A 19529-nucleotide genomic window follows, 5' to 3' on the forward strand; every position below is an offset into this window, starting at 1 on the left:
ACCCCTACTCGATGCCTTCTGGAGGTCGAAACAGTTGCGCAATATGATAGTCGAGCTGCCTGAACCGCACTACAGAGCGATCGAGTGCGCTCGGCCTATAATCCAGCATCCACGTGAAGCACCCGCCAGTGGTTGGCAGAAACGAAGTCAATGGAGAGCTTTGGATAGCAAGGAGCCTCAGGTACAATACAGATCTCTCGAGCGCTACCCGAGTCCGCCCCTGAAGCTACCGGTAGAAGACGGCGGAGATGATGAAGTGGAGAGTGCGGGATACTGGCTCCGCGAAGGTCACCCAAGATTTACCCATCTCACATCGGAATGTGGTGCCCATTAACGGCATTGCGTTACGGAGGTCCTTAGCAGAGATCAAACAAGTCGAAGTTCTGGTAAGGGGTTTAGCCTGCTGAGCCTGCACTTGTTTGAGCAATCAATCTTAATTTCGCCACAAAGGCCTTTTGCATCACGTTTAACATCTAGTATCTTGTACCTAATAGCTAGCAGACGAGAAACTACTAGAGGATGGTTCGCAAAGATGCGGAAGTACCCGCTCACACAATGGGGGACTCAGCGGCAGGCCTGTGCGATGCACGATCTGGTGGGGCTGGGAGCTAGGATGCGTTGGGGCTCATCGCAGAGGCGACAGATAGCCGTCGCCGTGCATCTGCAACTCCCGATCCTATACCTATATACTGCGCCAAGCGTAGATTCGCGTTTCCTCGCCCCTCCTGGAGTTGACTGGATCAATCAACGCGTTATGCATCCCGAAGTTGATGATAGAACACGTAGCCATTTCAATGCCGGTTGCGCACAGCTCAGCGCGACGCGTCCCGTCTCTTGTCGGGCCGCAAAGCAACGATGCGCTAGCCCCGAGATTCCTAAGGGGTGGCAAACCGTCGCGCTTTGCTTTTGCCGCTACTGACAACCTTCTCGCCCAACACCATACTATCACATTGCCCCGACGATCACGGGAATACAAGTACCTTCAATCGCGTCGGTCGCAATGCAAGATGCATGCACTGGAGGTGCTTGCCTAGGGCCAGGCCGCACGTGGGAGTCTCGCAAAGCTGTTCGCGGCGAAGGCAGGCGCGAGCAGCAATTCTACCGGTACACCCGATCATTCATTAGGTGCTTTTCAACCATGTTTCGACAGGACTGATGTTTTCGTAAAGATACTATGGCCCCTTCCGGCAGATGTCTGACTATGGCCCCCAATATTGCGACGTGCGCAATCCCGAGGCGAGAGAGAGGCACAAGGCCGTCTCGTGCCCCGACAAGATCCTCACGGCATTTTGCCAGCTGGGTGCTATGAGATTGAGGGCTCGACGTTGTTTGATCTTCTTCTTCGATGTCAACCATGCCTACATCATGGCCGAGGCGACACAAACGCTATCACTCGTAGATGATGCGATCCACGAACCCGGAGATGAGATGTGGATGGGTCACTCTATCATTCCCCGCGACGTTGCCTGTTGCGAGACGACCGTCAATCTACCTTCTTTTCCCATCTCCAGTGCTGCAGACGGCGACATCCGGAAGAGCGCCTTCGTAGTAAACGACTTGACCAAACATCCGGACCTTTCAACCAGGCCGTACGTCACTGGCTTTCCCAACGGCCGCTTCTACGCAGGTGTGCCCATCACAACACCATCTGGAGTCAACATTGGTGCATACTGCATCCTCGACGACAAAGTTCGTAATGGAATCTCGCAAAAAGATCTCAGCTTCTTGGGCGACATGTCGCAAACTGTTATAAACCACCTCGAATCTGTGCGTGCTCTCTCAGAACGGCAACAAACCAATCGCATGGTGGCAGGTCTTGGAGATTTTGTTCGAGGAACGTCGGGTGCCGCTCGCAAAGCGTCGCCCGCAACCAATGTGCCTGTGAAGAACGGCGGCGTCGGAGTTCAAGAAGCTTACTCAGGTCAGTATCGCTCGCCCGAAGCCTTGATGGACCCCACAAGTACTCCCGCTATGACGCCTTCGCAGTCGGTAGGAGTCTCCTTACCCGCTCAGCATGAGAACAGCTCATCGACCGGCAACGCGCAGGTATCTGAGAACCCCACTTTTCATCATCATCAGCGATCGAGCGACTATAGCGGAGCTCCCCGGCTAACCGATCGGAAACATGCGTTGCTCGATCCACATGTGCGGACAAACACCGTGAATACACAGAAACATTTTGCTTCTCCAGCAGAAGGTTTCACAACCCATCCACAGCCTCGTCGACGTGAAGATGCCGACGATCCCAGTAGTACATATCAACGTGCTGCGGAAATCCTTTGCCAATCACTCGAACTAGACGGTGTCGCCTTCCTCGACGCCTCTGTCCGAGAATTTGGCGGACTGAGCGATTCACAAAATGCGGAGTCCAATGAGGGGAGTAACGCTGATAGCGATGATTCGGCTGTCGTTTTTTCACATTCTGACCTTACAAATGAGTCACAAACCGAACATGCAACCGCCTGCCAGGTGCTAGGCTTTGCACAAACAACGCGAAACCACAGCATGGGAACAAAACATCCGACGGGTCAGCCTCCCACGAAATTGACGGAATCGTTCTTACGCAGGCTCATGCGTCGTAATCCGCTCGGAAGAGTTTGGAAGTTTGACGAAGACTTCAGAATCTATTCCGAAGACGATATTTCTTCGGACGAGTCTGGAGCCGGTGCCAGTGCTGCGGGAACACGCTCATCAAGCAATGAACAACGCAAAACCCATCGTCAAGATCGACGAAATGATGGAGATATCCTGCAGGGTGTATTGCCCGGATCACGTTGCATAGCGCTCAATGGGATATGGGACTACACCAAAAAACGGTGGGCGGTTGCGGGTCTCTACTGGACGTGTGATCCACTCAGGAATATCGCCAAAGACACAGAGATGCAATTCGTCGATGCTTTCTGTGACATTATCGTTGCCGAAACCAAGCGTCTGGAGGTATTGGGCACCGACAAAGCCAAGTCAGACTTCATTTCGACTATATCTCACGAACTTCGCTCTCCACTACATGGTATATTGGGCTCGTGCGAGTTACTAGCGGAGCAGACGTTGGACGATATAGCTACGTCCTTTGTCGAACAGATCAACTCCTGCGGACGTACCTTGCTCGATATCATCGAACATCTTCTCGATTTCGCAGATCTCAAGAGCCGGCGTTTGAAGAAAGGTGCTGTGAAAAGTTCAAACATCAGCCAGAAGCTTCTTCCACCAACCACGAGCTCTACTACCGACGATCTGAAAGCGCTAGATATGAACATAGCACTTGATGACTTGACCGAGGACGCCGTTGTATCGACCGTATACTCCTTCTATTACGGCCAAAATGCGAAAGATCACACTCATCCACCGGTCATTCTCGACATCGATCGATCCGACGGCAGGCCTTGGCATTGCAGCTTAGCCACAGGCGGCTGGAAGCGCGTTTGCATCAATCTCGTCACCAATGCACTCAAATACACGCCTTCTGGACATATCCGGGTCTTCCTAAAGCAAGAGCCGAAACAGGGATCGCGGCGACGTTTTGACGCGGTGCTTACTGTTTCCGACACCGGAAAGGGCATGTCGAAGAAGTTCCAGAGCGACCGTCTCTTCCATGACTTTGCCCAAGAGGACACATTGTCTGATGGTCTAGGCCTGGGTATGCACATAGTCTCCAGGATTGTGTATGCAATGGGTGGTAGTATCGAAGTAGTAAGCGATCAAGATGGGACAGGTACCTGCTTCACTGTACGGGTGCCGCTCGAGGATCACCCGAATAGCGAGCGTCGCACTGGGGCTTTGAACGGAAGTAAAGTCACCCCGAAGGCCTTCGAAAGCATCAAGGTCGGTCTAGTGACGGGACTGCATTCATCGGCCAACGTTGAACTTATTTCAACGGAAGCGGCTTCTGCGTTAGCCATCTCCTCTATCGAAAACGTCCTCACCTCCCTGAGCATACGGTCTGCGCGATGTGAGTGGCAACGCAGCAATTCATACGATCTCATGATTGTTATGGAAGCCGACGTCAATGAATGCCTTGCGACCCTCCGAAAGGAAGCAACTACAGATGACGGGACTGAAAAGAGGAAAGACAACATTGCGCCCATCCTCGTCGTGTGCAACAACAGTCCCAGTGCACAGATCCTTCGCGATCAGTGGGCAACAGACAAACTTCAACCTCATTTGACGATGGAGCATATCGCTCTGCCTTGTGGCGTGAAACAGGTGGCTCGAACAATATCGTCTCTTTTGCGCTTGCACGAGAAGCGTACGATGACAGTCACAGAGCGGCCAAAAGCCCACAAAGAATTCAGCAATGGTCGTCTAGCGAATGGAGCTGCTCAACACGACGCTAAGACTGATCATCAACTCCAATCACAAGCTCTTGCTTCACTGTCACCTGCAGCAAAAGTTCCTGGCGTTAGAAAGTTCGGGGCTAACTCAGCAGAAATACTTGCTGAGGTCGCAAACGTAGTTCCGGTACAATCGTCGCCGGCAGAAGTCCAGCTGGTACACCCCCCGAGTCATCGAGTCTTCGACCCTCAAGCGCTTTCGTTTTCACCACCTGCCACAACGCAAATGCCGGAACCCCCTCTGATCAAAGTACCACTCGCTTCTGTAGTTGTGTCGGCCACGAAGATGCCGACCCTGCTTCTTGTAGACGACAACAACGTCAATCTTAAGCTTCTCGCTGCCTTTGCCAAGAAGCACAAGTACCCTTATCTTACCGCTCACGACGGTCAACTTGCTGTCGACGCATTCGTGAACGCTCACCAAACTGTTGCATCGCAACAAGGCAATGGAGTGAACCCTATCGACAAGGGCGCAATTGGCATACCAAACGTCATTCTTATGGACATCAACATGCCGGTTATGGACGGTTATGAGGCTGTTCAGCGGATCCGATCCTACGAGAAGAAGCATCATATGGCGGCATCGAAGATTATCGCAGTTACTGCGTTGCAGTCAGAGGCTGCACGGGCTGAAGCGTACGGTAGCGGCTTTAATATGTTTCTCAGCAAGCCGATCAAATTGCAAGATCTAGCGAAACTTATCCCGCTTCTCTAAGAAGAGACTAGTTAATTACAACGTAATGTATATTAGAAAACAACCTATCTTTAATACTATATTCTTCTATTAGTTACTTTATCTTATCTAAATTCTAGATTAAATTCTTCTATAAGATAGCTTAGACTATTATCTATAGAAGAGTTTGTTATTCTTAATTCTACTAACTCTATTAAGTAAAAAAAATAAGATCTAAAGTAAATCTAAACTAGATCTAAGTAAGTTTACTTTCTAGCTAATACTAGAAAGTAGTAACTAGATTTTACTAAAGCTTAGCTATTATTACAATTATAGAGTCTATATTAGTTATATTATAATATAATATTTAATTCTATATACAACTATTTTACTTCTATCTAAATATTTTTCTCTATATCTAGACTTTTAGACTTACTTATATAAGTAATTTAATAGATCTTTAGTATATAAAAAAAGTTTATATAATAAAATATTTTTACTTACTACTATAGTAAATATAGAAAAGTTATTTTAAGCTATTATTCTCTTTTCTAACTTATAAAATAAGCTAATATAAGTATTATATTTATCTACTACTTTAGCTTTTAGACTTTAATAAAAATACTTAATTTCTAAATTACTATAATACTTATAATAATTATAATTTATATCTAATTAGATAGATACTTCTACTTTACTTATTAGTAGCTATAGATATCTTTAGTATAAGCTAATTATATATAGCTCTATAAGTATAGTTCTTAAAAGATAAATAGCTTCTAAATTACTCTAAGACTACTAATAAAATTAAGAATATTAAGAGTTAATATTTTAAGTATATATTAGTATTAGTACTAGAACTTTAAACTAATAATAAACTTTATTTTAAATTCTATAAAATATAAACCTTTTATAAAGAAATATTTTATACTAGTATATAAATTCTCTACTAAATTTAACTTTTAGCTATTTACTTTAAATACTCTTAGCTAATAAAAATAACTACTTTATATCTAAGTTTAAAAAAGTTACTAGATAAGTAAAATACTAATAAACTTACTATCTTTTCTAATAGTATTATTATTAGAGCTAGAGATAATTAATAATTAGAGATAATTAAGTATATTATAATTAATCTACTATAAAAGAAAGTTAGAATAAAATCTTTAGTTATATATCTAAGAGCTAAGTAATTACGTGTCTATAATTAAGTAATTATAACTACTCTCTAACTTTAATATACTTTCTAGAGTAGTAAAAGTATTAATTTACTTTACTAAAACTAATTCTATTAAATCTACTATAATTAGTATACTCTAGTAGAGTTTAAGCTTAAGAATTTAGAGCGTAGTAGTAGGTTATAGCTTAACTAAGTATTTAATTATACTTAATACTAATAGTAGTAAGCTCTTACTTATTTAAATAAAGCCTAATAGCTTAGAAATTAACTCTATTAGTTTAGAAATTACTTTATAATAGTCTAAAATATAGCTAATAGCTATAGAAATCTAGGTATTTAACTAGTAAAAGATAATTCTAATAGTAAGATCTAGGCTTCTAATTTCTTTTAAGTAAAGTTTATAGTATAATTAATAGCTTAATAAGCTACGCTAGCTACTTATATAAATACGCGCTTAAGCTAGAATTAGAGACTTTATAATAATAAGTCTCTTAATTCTTCTTTTCTCTACTATAATTATTTACTTTTATATTATTAAGATGCTTAAGCTAATAAGCTAATAAGCTACCTATCTAATTAACTTATCTACTTAAGATTCTTAGCTCTTAAGTCTTAGCACTCTTAAGCTCTATACTTAATTCTTTACTCTACTTAATATACTACTTTACTTACTTCTTTATTTTCTTTATTACTATAGTAAGTTTTTACTTTTATATTTAAATTAATAGCTAACTATTATAATTTAGTCTAATAACTTAACTTCTAACTCTAACTCTAGCTATAAGTATTAGCGCTTTAGCTTTTACTATAATAGTGTTTTACGCTTTAATTATAATACCTCTAGTAGTAATAATTATAATATATAAGCTAGTACTTAGCGTAATAGCGCTTAGTGTAATAGCGCTCTACTTTATAACGCTTTATAGTTAAGTACTTAACTTCTCTACTATACTTAACTTAAAGATACTACTACTTAAATTTTACTTTTTTTTTCTAGAATAATAGTAGCTAATAGCTTATTCTTTAGTAGCTTTATCTAAAGTAATTAGGCTTCTAACTCTTAACTATCTTAAAGCTTTATAAATTCTAATAATTAACTAAGTTAAAGCTTTAAAGTAACTAGTAGCTTTAGTAATAATAACTTTTATAAAAATTATAAGTAATTAAAGTTATATACTAAGTATACTTACTTAGATTATAAGAGCTTTTAGTTTAATAATCTTAATAATAAAAATATTTAAGAGACTATTAAGCCTATTTCTAAGAGTAGTATCTTTATTACTAATAATACTTCTTAGACTTAGAGTTTAAGTCTTTAGTAATCTAACTATATTAAGAACTAAAGCGCTTAAGATTAAAAGAAGTAAGTATTTTTAAGTAAAGATTATAGTTATAGTTACTCTTTTAAAAATTTTAAAAGTAAAGCTTTTATATTTAAAACTTTCTTAGATTATTTATATTTAATATATACTAGTTATCTACGTAAGTAAGTTAGAGTATTATCTAACTATAATACTTTTTAACTTCTTAAGTATAAGTATTATATTTATTAGTAGCTTTTTAATAATATTTAAAAAGCTAATTATTTTAAGTAACTTTATTAAGTTATATATTATTTATTTTATAACTTTTATAACTACTATTCTACTAATTAAGATTTATATAATTACTATATAAGTATAGTAAATTACTATAGTTCTAAAGTAAGTTTATAATTTTCTTTTTTTTAGCTTTTTTAATTCTTTACTAACTTAATAATAGCGCTAGAGTACTAAGAACGCTATTAAGTATTATAAGTAACTTTACTAAGATCTCTATACTTATAAGAAGTAGAAAAAAGAAGCTAAAAGTAGTTTTAAAACTCTAGCTAAATTATTAAATAGAACTTCTAAATTCTTAGATAAGAAGAGCTTAAAGAGTACTACGTCTATAACTTTCTAAAACTTTAATTAATATAGTACTTATAGTAAGTTTATAATACTAAGTAAGAAAATAAAAGAAATTAATATAAGTAGTAGTTAGATAGCTTTACTTATAATTTCTACTTAGAGTTATCTACTTATAGCCTTTAATCTAATACTATAATACTTAGAATACTATTATTAGAGCTTATTCTAGTAGCTACTACTACTAACTTTCTAGCTATAAGCTTTTTAATTTAGAAATTAGCTACTATAGAATTAGTAGTAGAATTAGTATAGTTATTATTAGTTTTAGTAGCGTAACTACTAGTCTTAGTAGTATAATTATTAGTCTTAGCTATATAATAATTATTCTTAGTATTATAATTTTTAGCTATATAGTTACTAGTCTAATAGCTTTATATCTAGTATTATAAGTAATAGATTCTATTACTATACTTAGTATTAGCTAGTAGAAGCTAAGTACGTAGAGGCGCTACTATATACTAAGTATAATTAGATATAGCTTAAGATTTATATATAGACTTAAGCTATCTCTCTTAGGCCTAAGAGATAGAGCTTATAGTGTACTTCTTCTACAACTAAGTAATTACGTAATTATATAATTACGTAATAACGCGTTACTATATTAGACACTAAATTTAAACTTAAAAATCTCTAATATAAGCTTAGATTTATAACTTATAATACTTATACTTATACTACTACTAATATAATATTTACTACACGTGTAATTATAATACGCTAACTACTTTATATTTATAATATAATACTAATAGCTATCTAGATTATTAACTAGTAGTATTAAAGCGCGCCTTACGTAACTACTAATACTAAAAGAAAAACTAGTAAGCTATAGTAAGCCTAACGCTAGTATAAAGCCTCTAATATAATCTAAGATAATCTAAAACATCTACGCAAAATCTATATAATTACTAGTAACTTATATTCTATACATAATTATCTCTAAGTCTAGCTATATTAGCTACTATATTATATAATCTTTAGAGTCTAATACTTTACTCTCTATACGTTTAGCGCCTTCTAAATTAGTTAAAGTACTATCTACTTCTAGCTATTAAATCTACTACCTACTATAAGGTTTATAAATACCTACTTATTAAGCGTTACTAGTGCTTTATTTACACTAGCTATAAGTTTAGCGTCTAGTGCCTAGAGTTATAAGAGCTACTCTAAAGTAATTATATAAGTAGTAGAAGAAAGATCTATATAGATAAGAACCTATATACCTAGAAGATATAAGCTTACTACTTCTTTTAACCTATTAATCTACTTTATAATATTAACGCTATTAAAGTTAAAGCGCTTTCTAAAGTACTATATAAGCTTTATATTTATAGCTAAAGTTTATATAATATCTATTAAAGAGTAGCTAGTATAAATATTAACGTTAATTAAGCTACTTATAAATATAGTAAGGTTATTTAGATTAGTATTTTCTATAACGCTAGGCGTTTAGATATTAAAGATAAGAACGTTTTCTATAAGTATAGAAGAGAAGTTAATTTAGACTAAGTATTACTTATTAAGAAAAAAGTAGAGTATATTAAAGAATAGAGATAGAAGTATTAAGAAGTTAGAAAAGAATATTTATAGTAAAGAAAAAAATTTAAGTACGTAGCTTTTTATATAAGAAGTTACGTAAGGTAGCTATTTTCTAAACTATAGTATTAACCTTTATAAAGAGTTTTGCTTTTATACTATAGTATTATAACTATAGTTATCTAGCTAGTTCTATAGCTAATAGAGAGGCTTCTATTTAGTACTATACTACTTTCTAAATCTTAGCCTTTCTACTAATAAGAGCTACTTATTATTACTATTAGCCTCTACCTAGCTTTAAAAGCTTATCTAGATATATATTTCTAGAATTTTAATATTTCTATAGCTTTACAGCTTACCTATTACTACTTCTAAGTTTTCTAAGTTCTTTAGAGAAGCTTCTATTACTATTACCTTTTATAAGTACGTTACTATTATTATTAAAGTACTATATCTATAGTAAATATTATAGAAAGAGTTTTATTAATACTTACTACTATATTATAGTAAATATAAGGTGTTTAGAAAATACATCTATATTAAGATTACTATATAGAGTTACTAGACTGCGTTTTATTACTCTACTCTATATTAATATTCTACTATAATAGACTTAAGCTACTAAGACTACTTATCTATAAGCTTAGATTAAGAACTTTAAAAATAGCTAAAATAGTAAGCTAGCCTTTAATAAGAATAACTATAAGAGTTATAATTAAAGAAATTAGCGCTAAAGTAGTTAGTAAGTTAGTAGCTATATAGGTTAGTCTAGTAGAAAAGTTTAGTAATTTATCTACATTATACTTATATTAATTATTAGTAATTACTTTCTTATAACTAGGCGCTAGTTAAGGTAACTAAAATCTAGCTTAAGTATAATTAATCTTTATAGTAGTAGTCTAAATAAAGATCTCTTTACTCTATTTACTTCTTAAGAATTAAATATTATAAATCTTATAAGTTAAGTAGCTATTTAAACTTTTTAAACTATTATTAGATAAGTAATTTAGTTAATTTATCTATAAGTATAATTATAGTCTCTAAATACTTAACTTTAAATAATTTTTTAGTATATTTCTACTATAGCTATATATTTTAGATATTAATATACCTAAGCTAAGTATTAATATACTTATATTTTCTAATAACTAGCTTTATTATCTACTAATTATTATACTAAATAGTTTAAAGTTCTTTAAAATTAAGTACTAGCTTTTTAAAAAAGCGCTTAAGCGCTATAGCTTTCTTAATAGTATACTTAAAAGTAAGTAGCTTTACTTTTATAGTAGAGATAGTAACTATACTCTACTTTATAGCTTTCTAAAAAATTATACTTTTATATAATATAGTAATATAGCTATAAGATAATTAGTAAGTCTCTAGATTATTAGTAAAGAATATATTTTTAGTAATTATTAGATTAAGTCTATTATAGTTACTATACTAAATTATATTATAGTAAGTATAATAAAAATATATAATTACTTACTTTATAGCTTTTTTATACTTATTACTTAAGTTTATAAAAAAGTATAAAAGCTTTAAGATAGTATACACTATATATAGTTAAAGTATAATTACTATATAAAGTATAGAGCTAACTATTTTCTAGTATCTTTTAATTTTAGGCTTAGTTACTTTTTTAGTATTCTTAATTAGCTTCTTTAATAGTAGAAATATTAAAAAGAAAAATCTATTTCTAAGCTTAAACTTCTTAAGTATCTTATCTATATATATATTATAAATAAGTATAATTATCTTTAGATATTAGTCTCTAATTATATAAATACTAAGAAACTACTTTATATCTCTCTAATCTTAGATCTTATACTTGCTAGAGATCTTAGCTTATATAGCTATTACTTATTACTTTATATTCTTATAATAGAGTAATAGAATATTATTAACGTAGAAGAGAATAAGAATCTTTTATTCTTAATTAAAGAAGAGGTAGAGCTCTTCTTAAGAAGCTATTATACTAATAGCTCTTAGTATTTCTAAGAACTTTTTATACTATAATAGTAAAGAGTCTTATAATCTATAAAGCGCGTAGTTAAGCTATATATATAATTCTAGCTTTCTAAAGCTATCTAGTATCTTATAAATTACTAGGTTTTCTACTATAATCTTTATATTAAGAAATACTTCTATAATATTAAACTATTTAATCTCTAGATTACTCTATATAGTAATTACTATTATAGTATAGAAGAACTTTATAGTAAGTATTACTATATAAGTTATATTAATTAAGTCTTTCTTTTAGAGATTACTATAAACTATAATTTAAGCTTTATATTTAAGAAGATAGCTATTCTAATTATACTTATAAGTCTATACTTATTTTAATAGAAGTAGCTAATCTTAGACTTTTAACCTATAAATTTCTATCTAGATTCTTTTCTTACTTAGCTAATTAATTTCTCTTTTAGAGGTATCTTTAAAAAGCGTATATATTAAGTACTAGATTAGTTTTTTCTATAATCTAAGTAGCTCTTAAAGATTATTATAGTATTAGTAAGTAGTCTTTAGCTTATACTTACTAAGCGTAGTAGCTATAATAATAGAGTTTATAGTCTTATAGCTAGCTTAATTATTTTAGTCTTTTTAAAAACTAGAGAAGTAGGTCTTATAAAAGTTAATTTAGGCTTACTTATTAACTAAGCTTATAATTACTATATTTATACTATCTATGCTGTTACTCTCTAGTTAATTACTAAACTAAGTAGACTATTTACTCTTACCTTTTAGGTATCTTAATAGTTAATAGATATTTATAAAAAGAAAGTACTTAAACTTTTTATCTATAACTTTTCTACTATAGTGTATTCTAGAGAATTTAGCTATTAGCTAATTTTATAGCTATATTAATTATTAAGAAAAGGCTACTAATTTAGATAGTCTACCTCTTAGTCTTTTTAGCGCTTACTCTAGTTAAGCTAGTCTTTTATCTATTTTTATAGAACTAGAGTTTATTATAATAAGCTTAATAGATAGAGTTAGATCTTCTAATCTATATATAGAAGGCTTTTTATCTTTAGACTTTAATAAGTTAGCTCTCTTAGGCGTATATACTACTCTTTAACTATTAGAAACTTTATAATTACTTTAATTATCTATCTCTAAAATCTTACGCTTAAGCGTAAGTTCTAGAGTAGTAAGCCTAGTAGAAAGCTACTAATTATTAGAAATTTCTAATAGAATACTAGCCTTATACTCTATTTCTATTAAATTAATAAAGCTTTAATTATATTTAATAGATAGGCTAACTTTATTACTTTAATTATAGCTTACGTTACTTCTAAAATCTTACTTAGTAGTTAATAGCTCTACTATACTTACTATTTAATTAATAGAAAGAATATCTAACTTCTTTATAAAATTATTAAGCTTGCTATTATTAAGTATTTTAACCTACTTAATTACTTAATCTCTAGTTAGCTTCTCTTTATACTTACCTTAATAGAACTTTTACTTATTAAAGATAACGTTATAAGTTATAATTATCTAATTAATTACTAGTACTTATATATAATATATATTAGAAGCTTAATAGCTAATAAGATATTCTATATAGCTATAAAGCTTAACTTTAAAGTTTTAATAGTACTTTCTAGCTACGTAATTACTATTAAGTAGATACGCTTAATAGCTATAAGTATAGATTCTACTCTAATCTAAGTAAAGATTAGTAGTTTAGTATCTAATCTTAGGTAGCTAATAATATTAGAAATACTTTCTAAACTATTTATATAATATCTAATCTAGAGATTAATAGCTATAAAGCTATAATAGACTTATTCTATAGAGTTAAGCTACTACGTTTATAATTACTAGCTAAAGTCTAGCTAGAAGATTAGCGCTTATATATATTTTAATTAACTTAGTAATAAGCTTTTAGCTAGCTCTCTTTACTAAGCTATTAGGCTTATAAGTATATAGTAGAGGTGTTATAATTATAATTCTCTTTTTTTTAGCTTATTTCTTATATCTTAAGTACTTTTTCTAAGATAGTATTATAGTATTATTATTCTAATAAATTTCTATAATCTTCTACTAATAGTAGCGCTTTACTATAGCTATAAAGATTATAATAACTTCTATTATAGAGTTTAGCGTCTTATTCTTTAAATTATAATTATATAGCTTATTTAAATAATTCTTCTTAATAATTAGAGTTTATTTATTAAGCGTATAGCTTATAGAGAAGTTAAATAAGTTTTATAATACTCTAAAGAAGAAACATAGTAATAGCTTATAAAGCTAATAAGAGATTTTTTAAGATATATAAGTAGTAGTGTAATTATTATATTTACTACGCTATTATTAGAGCTAGAGATAATTAATAATTAAAGATAATTAAGTATATTATAATTAATCTACTACTAAAGAAAGTTAGAATAAAATCTCTAGCTATATATCTAAGAGCTAAGCAATTACGTATCTATAATTAAGTAATTATAACTACTCTTTAACTTTAATATACTCTCTAAAGTAGTAAGAGTATTAATCTACTTTACTAAAATTAATTCTATTAAATCTACTATAATTAGTATACTTTAGCAGAGTCTAGGCTTAAAGATCTAGAGCGTAGTAGTAGGTTATAGCCTAATTAAGCGTTTAATTATACTTAATACTAATAGTAGTAAGCTCTTACTTATTTAAATAAAGCCTAATAGCTTAGAAATTAACTCTATTAGTTTAGAAATTACCTTATAATAGCCTAGAATATAGCTAATAGCTATAGAAATCTAGGTATCTAACTAGTAAGAGATAATTCTAATAGTAAGATCTAGACTTTTAGTCTTTTCTAAGTAAAGTTTATAGTATAATTAATAGCTTAATAAGCTATACTAGCTTTTTATATAGGTGCGCGCTTAGGCTAGATTTAAAGACTTTATAATAATAAGTTCTCTAATTCTTCTTTTCTCTACTATAATTATCTACTTCTATATTATTAAAACGCTTAAGCTAATAAGCTAATAAGCTATCTATTTAATTAACTTATCTACTTAAGATTCTTAGCTCTTAAGCCTTAGCGCTCTTAAGTTCTGCGCTTAATTCTCTACTCTACTTAATATATCTCTATTCTCTCTATTACTATAGTAAGTTCTTACTCTTATACTTAAATTAATAGCTAACTATTATAATTTAGTCTAATAATCTAACTTCTAACTTTAACTCTAGCTATAAGCGCTAGCGCTCTAGCTTCTACTATAATAGCGTTCTACGCTCTAATTATAATATCTCTAGTAGTAGTAATTATAATATGTAAGCTAGTACTTAGCGTAATAGCGCTTAGTGTAATAGTACTCTACTTAATAGCGCTCTATAGTTAAGTACTTAACCTTTCTACTATACTTAACTTAAAGACACTACTACTTAAATCTTATTTTTTCTTTCTAAAATAATAGTAGCTAATAGCCTATTCTCTAGTAGCTTTACCTAAGATAATTAGGCTTTTAATACTTAACTATCTTAGAGCTTTATAAATTCTAATAATTAACTAGATTAAAGCTTTAAGGTAACTAGTAGCTTTAGTAATAATAATCTTTATAAGAATTATAAGTAATTAAAGTTATACGCTAAGCGTACCTACTTAGATTATAAGGCCTCTTAGTTTAATAACTTTAATAACTAGAATGTCTAAAAAACTATTAAGCCTATTTCTAAAAGTAGTATCTTTATTACTAATAATACTTTCTAAACTTAGAATTTAGGCCTTTAGTAATCTAACTATATTAAGAACTAAGGCGCTTAAGATTAAGAGAAGTAAGTATCTCTAAGTAATAGTTATAGTTATAGTTACTCTTATAAAAAGTCTAAAAGTAAGGCTTTTATATCTAAGACTCTTCTAGATTATTTATACCTAATATATACTAGTTATTAGCGTAAGTAAGTTAGAGTATTACTTAACTATAACACTTCTTAACTTTCTAAGTATAAGTATTATATTTATTAGTAGCTTCTTAATAATATTTAGAAAGCTAATTATTTTAAGTAACTTTATTAGATTATATATTATTTATTCTATAACTCTTATAACTACTATACTACTAATTAAGATCTATATAATTACTTTATAAGCTTAGTAGATTACTATAGTTCTAAAGTAAGTTTATAATTCTCTTCTTTTTAGTTCTTTTAATTTTTTACTAACTTAATAATAGCGCTAAAGCTCTAAGAATACTATTAAGTATTATAAGTAGCTCTACTAAAATCTCTATACTTATAAGAAGTAGAAGAAAGAAGCTAAAAGTAGTTCTAAGACTCTAGCTAAATTATTAGATAGAACTTTTAAGTTTTTAGGTAAGAAGAGCTTAAAGAGTACTACGCTTATAACTCTTTAAGACTTTAATTAATATAGTACTTATAGTAAGTTTATAATACTAAGTAAGAAAATAAGAGAGATTAATATAGGTAGTAGCTAGATAGCTTTATCTATACTTTCTACTTAGAGTTATCTATCTATAGCTTTTAATTTAATACTATAATACTTAGAATACTATTATTAAAGCTTATTCTAGTAGCTACTACTACTAACTTTTTAGCTATAGACTTCTTAATTTAGAAATCTACTACTATAGAATTAGTAGTAAAATTAGTATAGTTATTATTAGTCTTAGTAGTATAACTACTAGTCTTAGTAGTGTAATTATTAGTTTTAGCTACGTAATAATTATTCTTAGTATTATAATTCTTAGCTATATAGTTATAGGTCTAATAGCTCTATATCTAGTATTATAAGTAATAGATTCTATTACTATACTTAGCGTTAGCTAGCTAAGGCTAAGTACGTAGAGGCGCTACTATATACTAAGTATAATTAGATATAGCTTAAGATTTATATAAGAACTTAAGCTACTAAAACTACTTATCTATAAGCTTAGGTTAAGAACTTTAAGAATAGCTAGAATAGTAAGCTAGCCTTTAATAAGAATAACTATAAGAGTTATAATTAAAGAGATTAGCGCTATAGTAGTTAGTAAGTTAGTAGCTATATAAGTTAGTCTATTAGAAAAGTTTAGTAATTTATCTACTTTATACTTATGTTAATTTTTAGTAATTACTTCTCTATAACTAGATACTAGTTAGAGTAACTAAGATCTAGCTTAGATATAATTAATCTTTATAGTAGTAGCTTAAATAAAAATCTCTTTACTCTATCTACTTCTTAAGAATTAAATATTATAAATCTTATAAGTTAAGTAGCTATTTAAACTTCTTAAACTATTATTAAGTAAGTAATTTAGTTAATCTATTTATAGATATAATTATAGTCTCTAAATACTTAACTTTAAATAATTCTTTAGTATATTTCTACTATAGCTATATATTCTAGATATTAATATACCTAAGCTAAGTATTAATATACTTATTCTTTCTAATAACTAGCTTAATTATTTACTAATTATTACACTAAGCTATCTAGAGTTCTCTAAAATTAAGTACTAGCTTTTTAAAAAAGCGCCTAAGCGCTATAGCTTTCTTAGTAGTATACTTAAAAGTAAGTAGCTTTACTTTTATAGTAGAAGTAGTAACTATACTCTACTTTATAGCTTTCTAGAAGATTATACTTTTATATAATATAGTAATATATCTATAAGATAATTAGTAGGTCTCTAGATTATTAGTAAAGAATACGTTTTTAGTAATTATAAAATTAGGCTTATTATAGTTACTATACTAGATTATATTAAAGTAAGTATAGTAGAGATATATAATTACTTACTCTATAGCTTTTTTATACTTATTACTTAAGTTTATAAGAAAGTATAAAAGCTTTAAGATAGTATACGCTATATCTAGTTAAAGTATAATTACTATATAAAGTATAGAGCTAACTATTTTCTAGTATCTCTTAATCTTAGGCTTAGTTACTTTTCTAGTATTCTTAATTAGCTCTTCTAATAGCAAAGGTATTAGAGAGAAAGATTTATCTTTAAGCTTAAACTTCTTAAGTATCTTATCTATATATATATTATAAATAAGTGTAATTATCTTTAGATATTAGTCTCTAATTATATAAATACTAAGAAACTACTTTATATCTCTCTAATCTTAGATCTTATACTTGCTAGAGATCTTAGCTTATATAGCTATTACTTATTACTTTATATTCTTATAATAGAGTAATATAATATTATTAATGTAGAAGAGAATAAGAATCTTTTATTCTTAATTAAAGAAGAGGTAGAGCTTTTCTTAAGAAGCTATTATGCTAATAGCTCTTAGTATTTCTAAGAACTTTTTATACTATAATAGTAAAGAGTCTTATAATCTATAGAGCGCGTAGTTAAGCTATATATATAATTCTAGCTTTCTAAAGCTATCTAGTATTTTATAAATTACTAGGTTTTCTACTATAATCTTTATATTAAGAAATACTTCTATAATATTAAACTATTTAATCTCTAAATTACTCTATATAGTAATTACTATTATAGTATAGAAGAACTTTATAGTAAGTATTACTATATAAGTTATATTAATTAAGTCTTTCTTTTAGAGATTACTATAAACTATAATTTAAGCTTTATATTTAAGAAGATAGCTATTCTAATTATACTTATAAGTCTATACTTATTTTAATAGAAGTAGCTAATCTTAGACTTTTAACCTATAGATTTCTATCTAGATTCTTTTCTTACTTAGCTAATTAATTTCTCTTTTAGAGGTATCTTTAAAGAGCGTATATATTAAGTACTAGATTAGTTTTTTCTATAATCTAAGTAGCTCTTAAAGATTATTATAGTATTAGTAAGTAGTCTTTAGCTTATACTTACTAAGCGTAGTAGCTATAATAATAGAGTTTATAGTCTTATAGCTAGCTTAATTATTCTAGTCTTTTTAAAAACTAGAGAGGTAGGTCTTATAAAAGTTAATCTAGGCTTACTTATTAACTAAGCTTATAATTACTATATTTACACTACCTACGCTGTTACTCTCTAGTTAATTACTAAACTAAGTAGACTATTTACTCTTACCTTTTAGACGTCTTAATAGTTAATAGATATTTATAAAGAGAAAGTACTTAAACTCTTTATCTATAACTCTTCTACTATAGCGTATTCTAGAGAATTTAGCTATTAGCTAATTTTATAGCTATATTAATTATTAAGAAAAGGCTACTAATTTAGATAGTCTACCTCTTAGTCTTTTTAGCGCTTACTCTAGTTAAGCTAGTTTTTTATCTATTTTTATAGAACTAGAGTCTATTATAATAAGCTTAATAGATAAAGTTAGATCTTCTAATCTATATATAGAAGGCTTTTTATCTTTAGACTTTAATAGGTTAGCTCTCTTAGGCGTATATACTACTCTTTAACTATTAGAAACTTTATAATTACTTTAATTATCTATCTCTAAAATCTTACGCTTAGGCATAAGTTCTAGAGTAGTAAGCCTAGTAGAAAGCTACTAATTATTAGAAATTTCTAATAAAATACTAGCCTTATACTCTATTTCTATTAAATTAATAAAGCTTTAATTATATTTAATAGGTAGGCTAACCTTATTACTTTAATTATAGCTTACGTTACTTCTAAAATCTTACTTAGTAGTTAATAGCTCTACTATACTTACTATTTAATTAATAGAAAGAATATCTAACTTCTTTATAAAATTATTAAGCTTGCTATTATTAAGTATTTTAACCTACTTAATTACTTAATCTCTAGTTAGCTTCTCTTTATACTTACCTTAATAGAACTTTTACTTATTAAAGATAACATTATAAGTTATAATTATCTAATTAATTACTAGTACCTATATATAATATATATTAGAAGCTTAATAGCTAATAAGATATTCTATATAGCTATAAAGCTTAACTTTAAAGTTTTAATAGTACTTTCTAG

At 30.0% G+C, this 19529-nt stretch overlaps 1 protein-coding gene across 1 annotated transcript; it reads left to right on the forward strand.

The window, feature by feature from the left end:
- Positions 1 to 1365: 1365 nt before the first annotated feature.
- On the forward strand, positions 1366 to 5046 carry J4E84_010919 (uncharacterized protein; the record flags this gene model as incomplete). Its single annotated transcript, XM_049393474.1, has 2 exons — positions 1366 to 2046; positions 2218 to 5046. 2 exons carry the CDS (start codon positions 1366 to 1368, stop codon positions 5044 to 5046), a joined length of 3510 nt encoding a protein of 1169 aa, XP_049238843.1.
- Positions 5047 to 19529: the final 14483 nt, after the last annotated feature.

Source organism: Alternaria hordeiaustralica (genome assembly GCF_023758085.1).
Source record: "Alternaria hordeiaustralica strain BMP 2776 chromosome Unknown scaffold_49, whole genome shotgun sequence".
NCBI classification, from domain to species: Eukaryota; Fungi; Ascomycota; class Dothideomycetes; order Pleosporales; family Pleosporaceae; genus Alternaria; species Alternaria hordeiaustralica.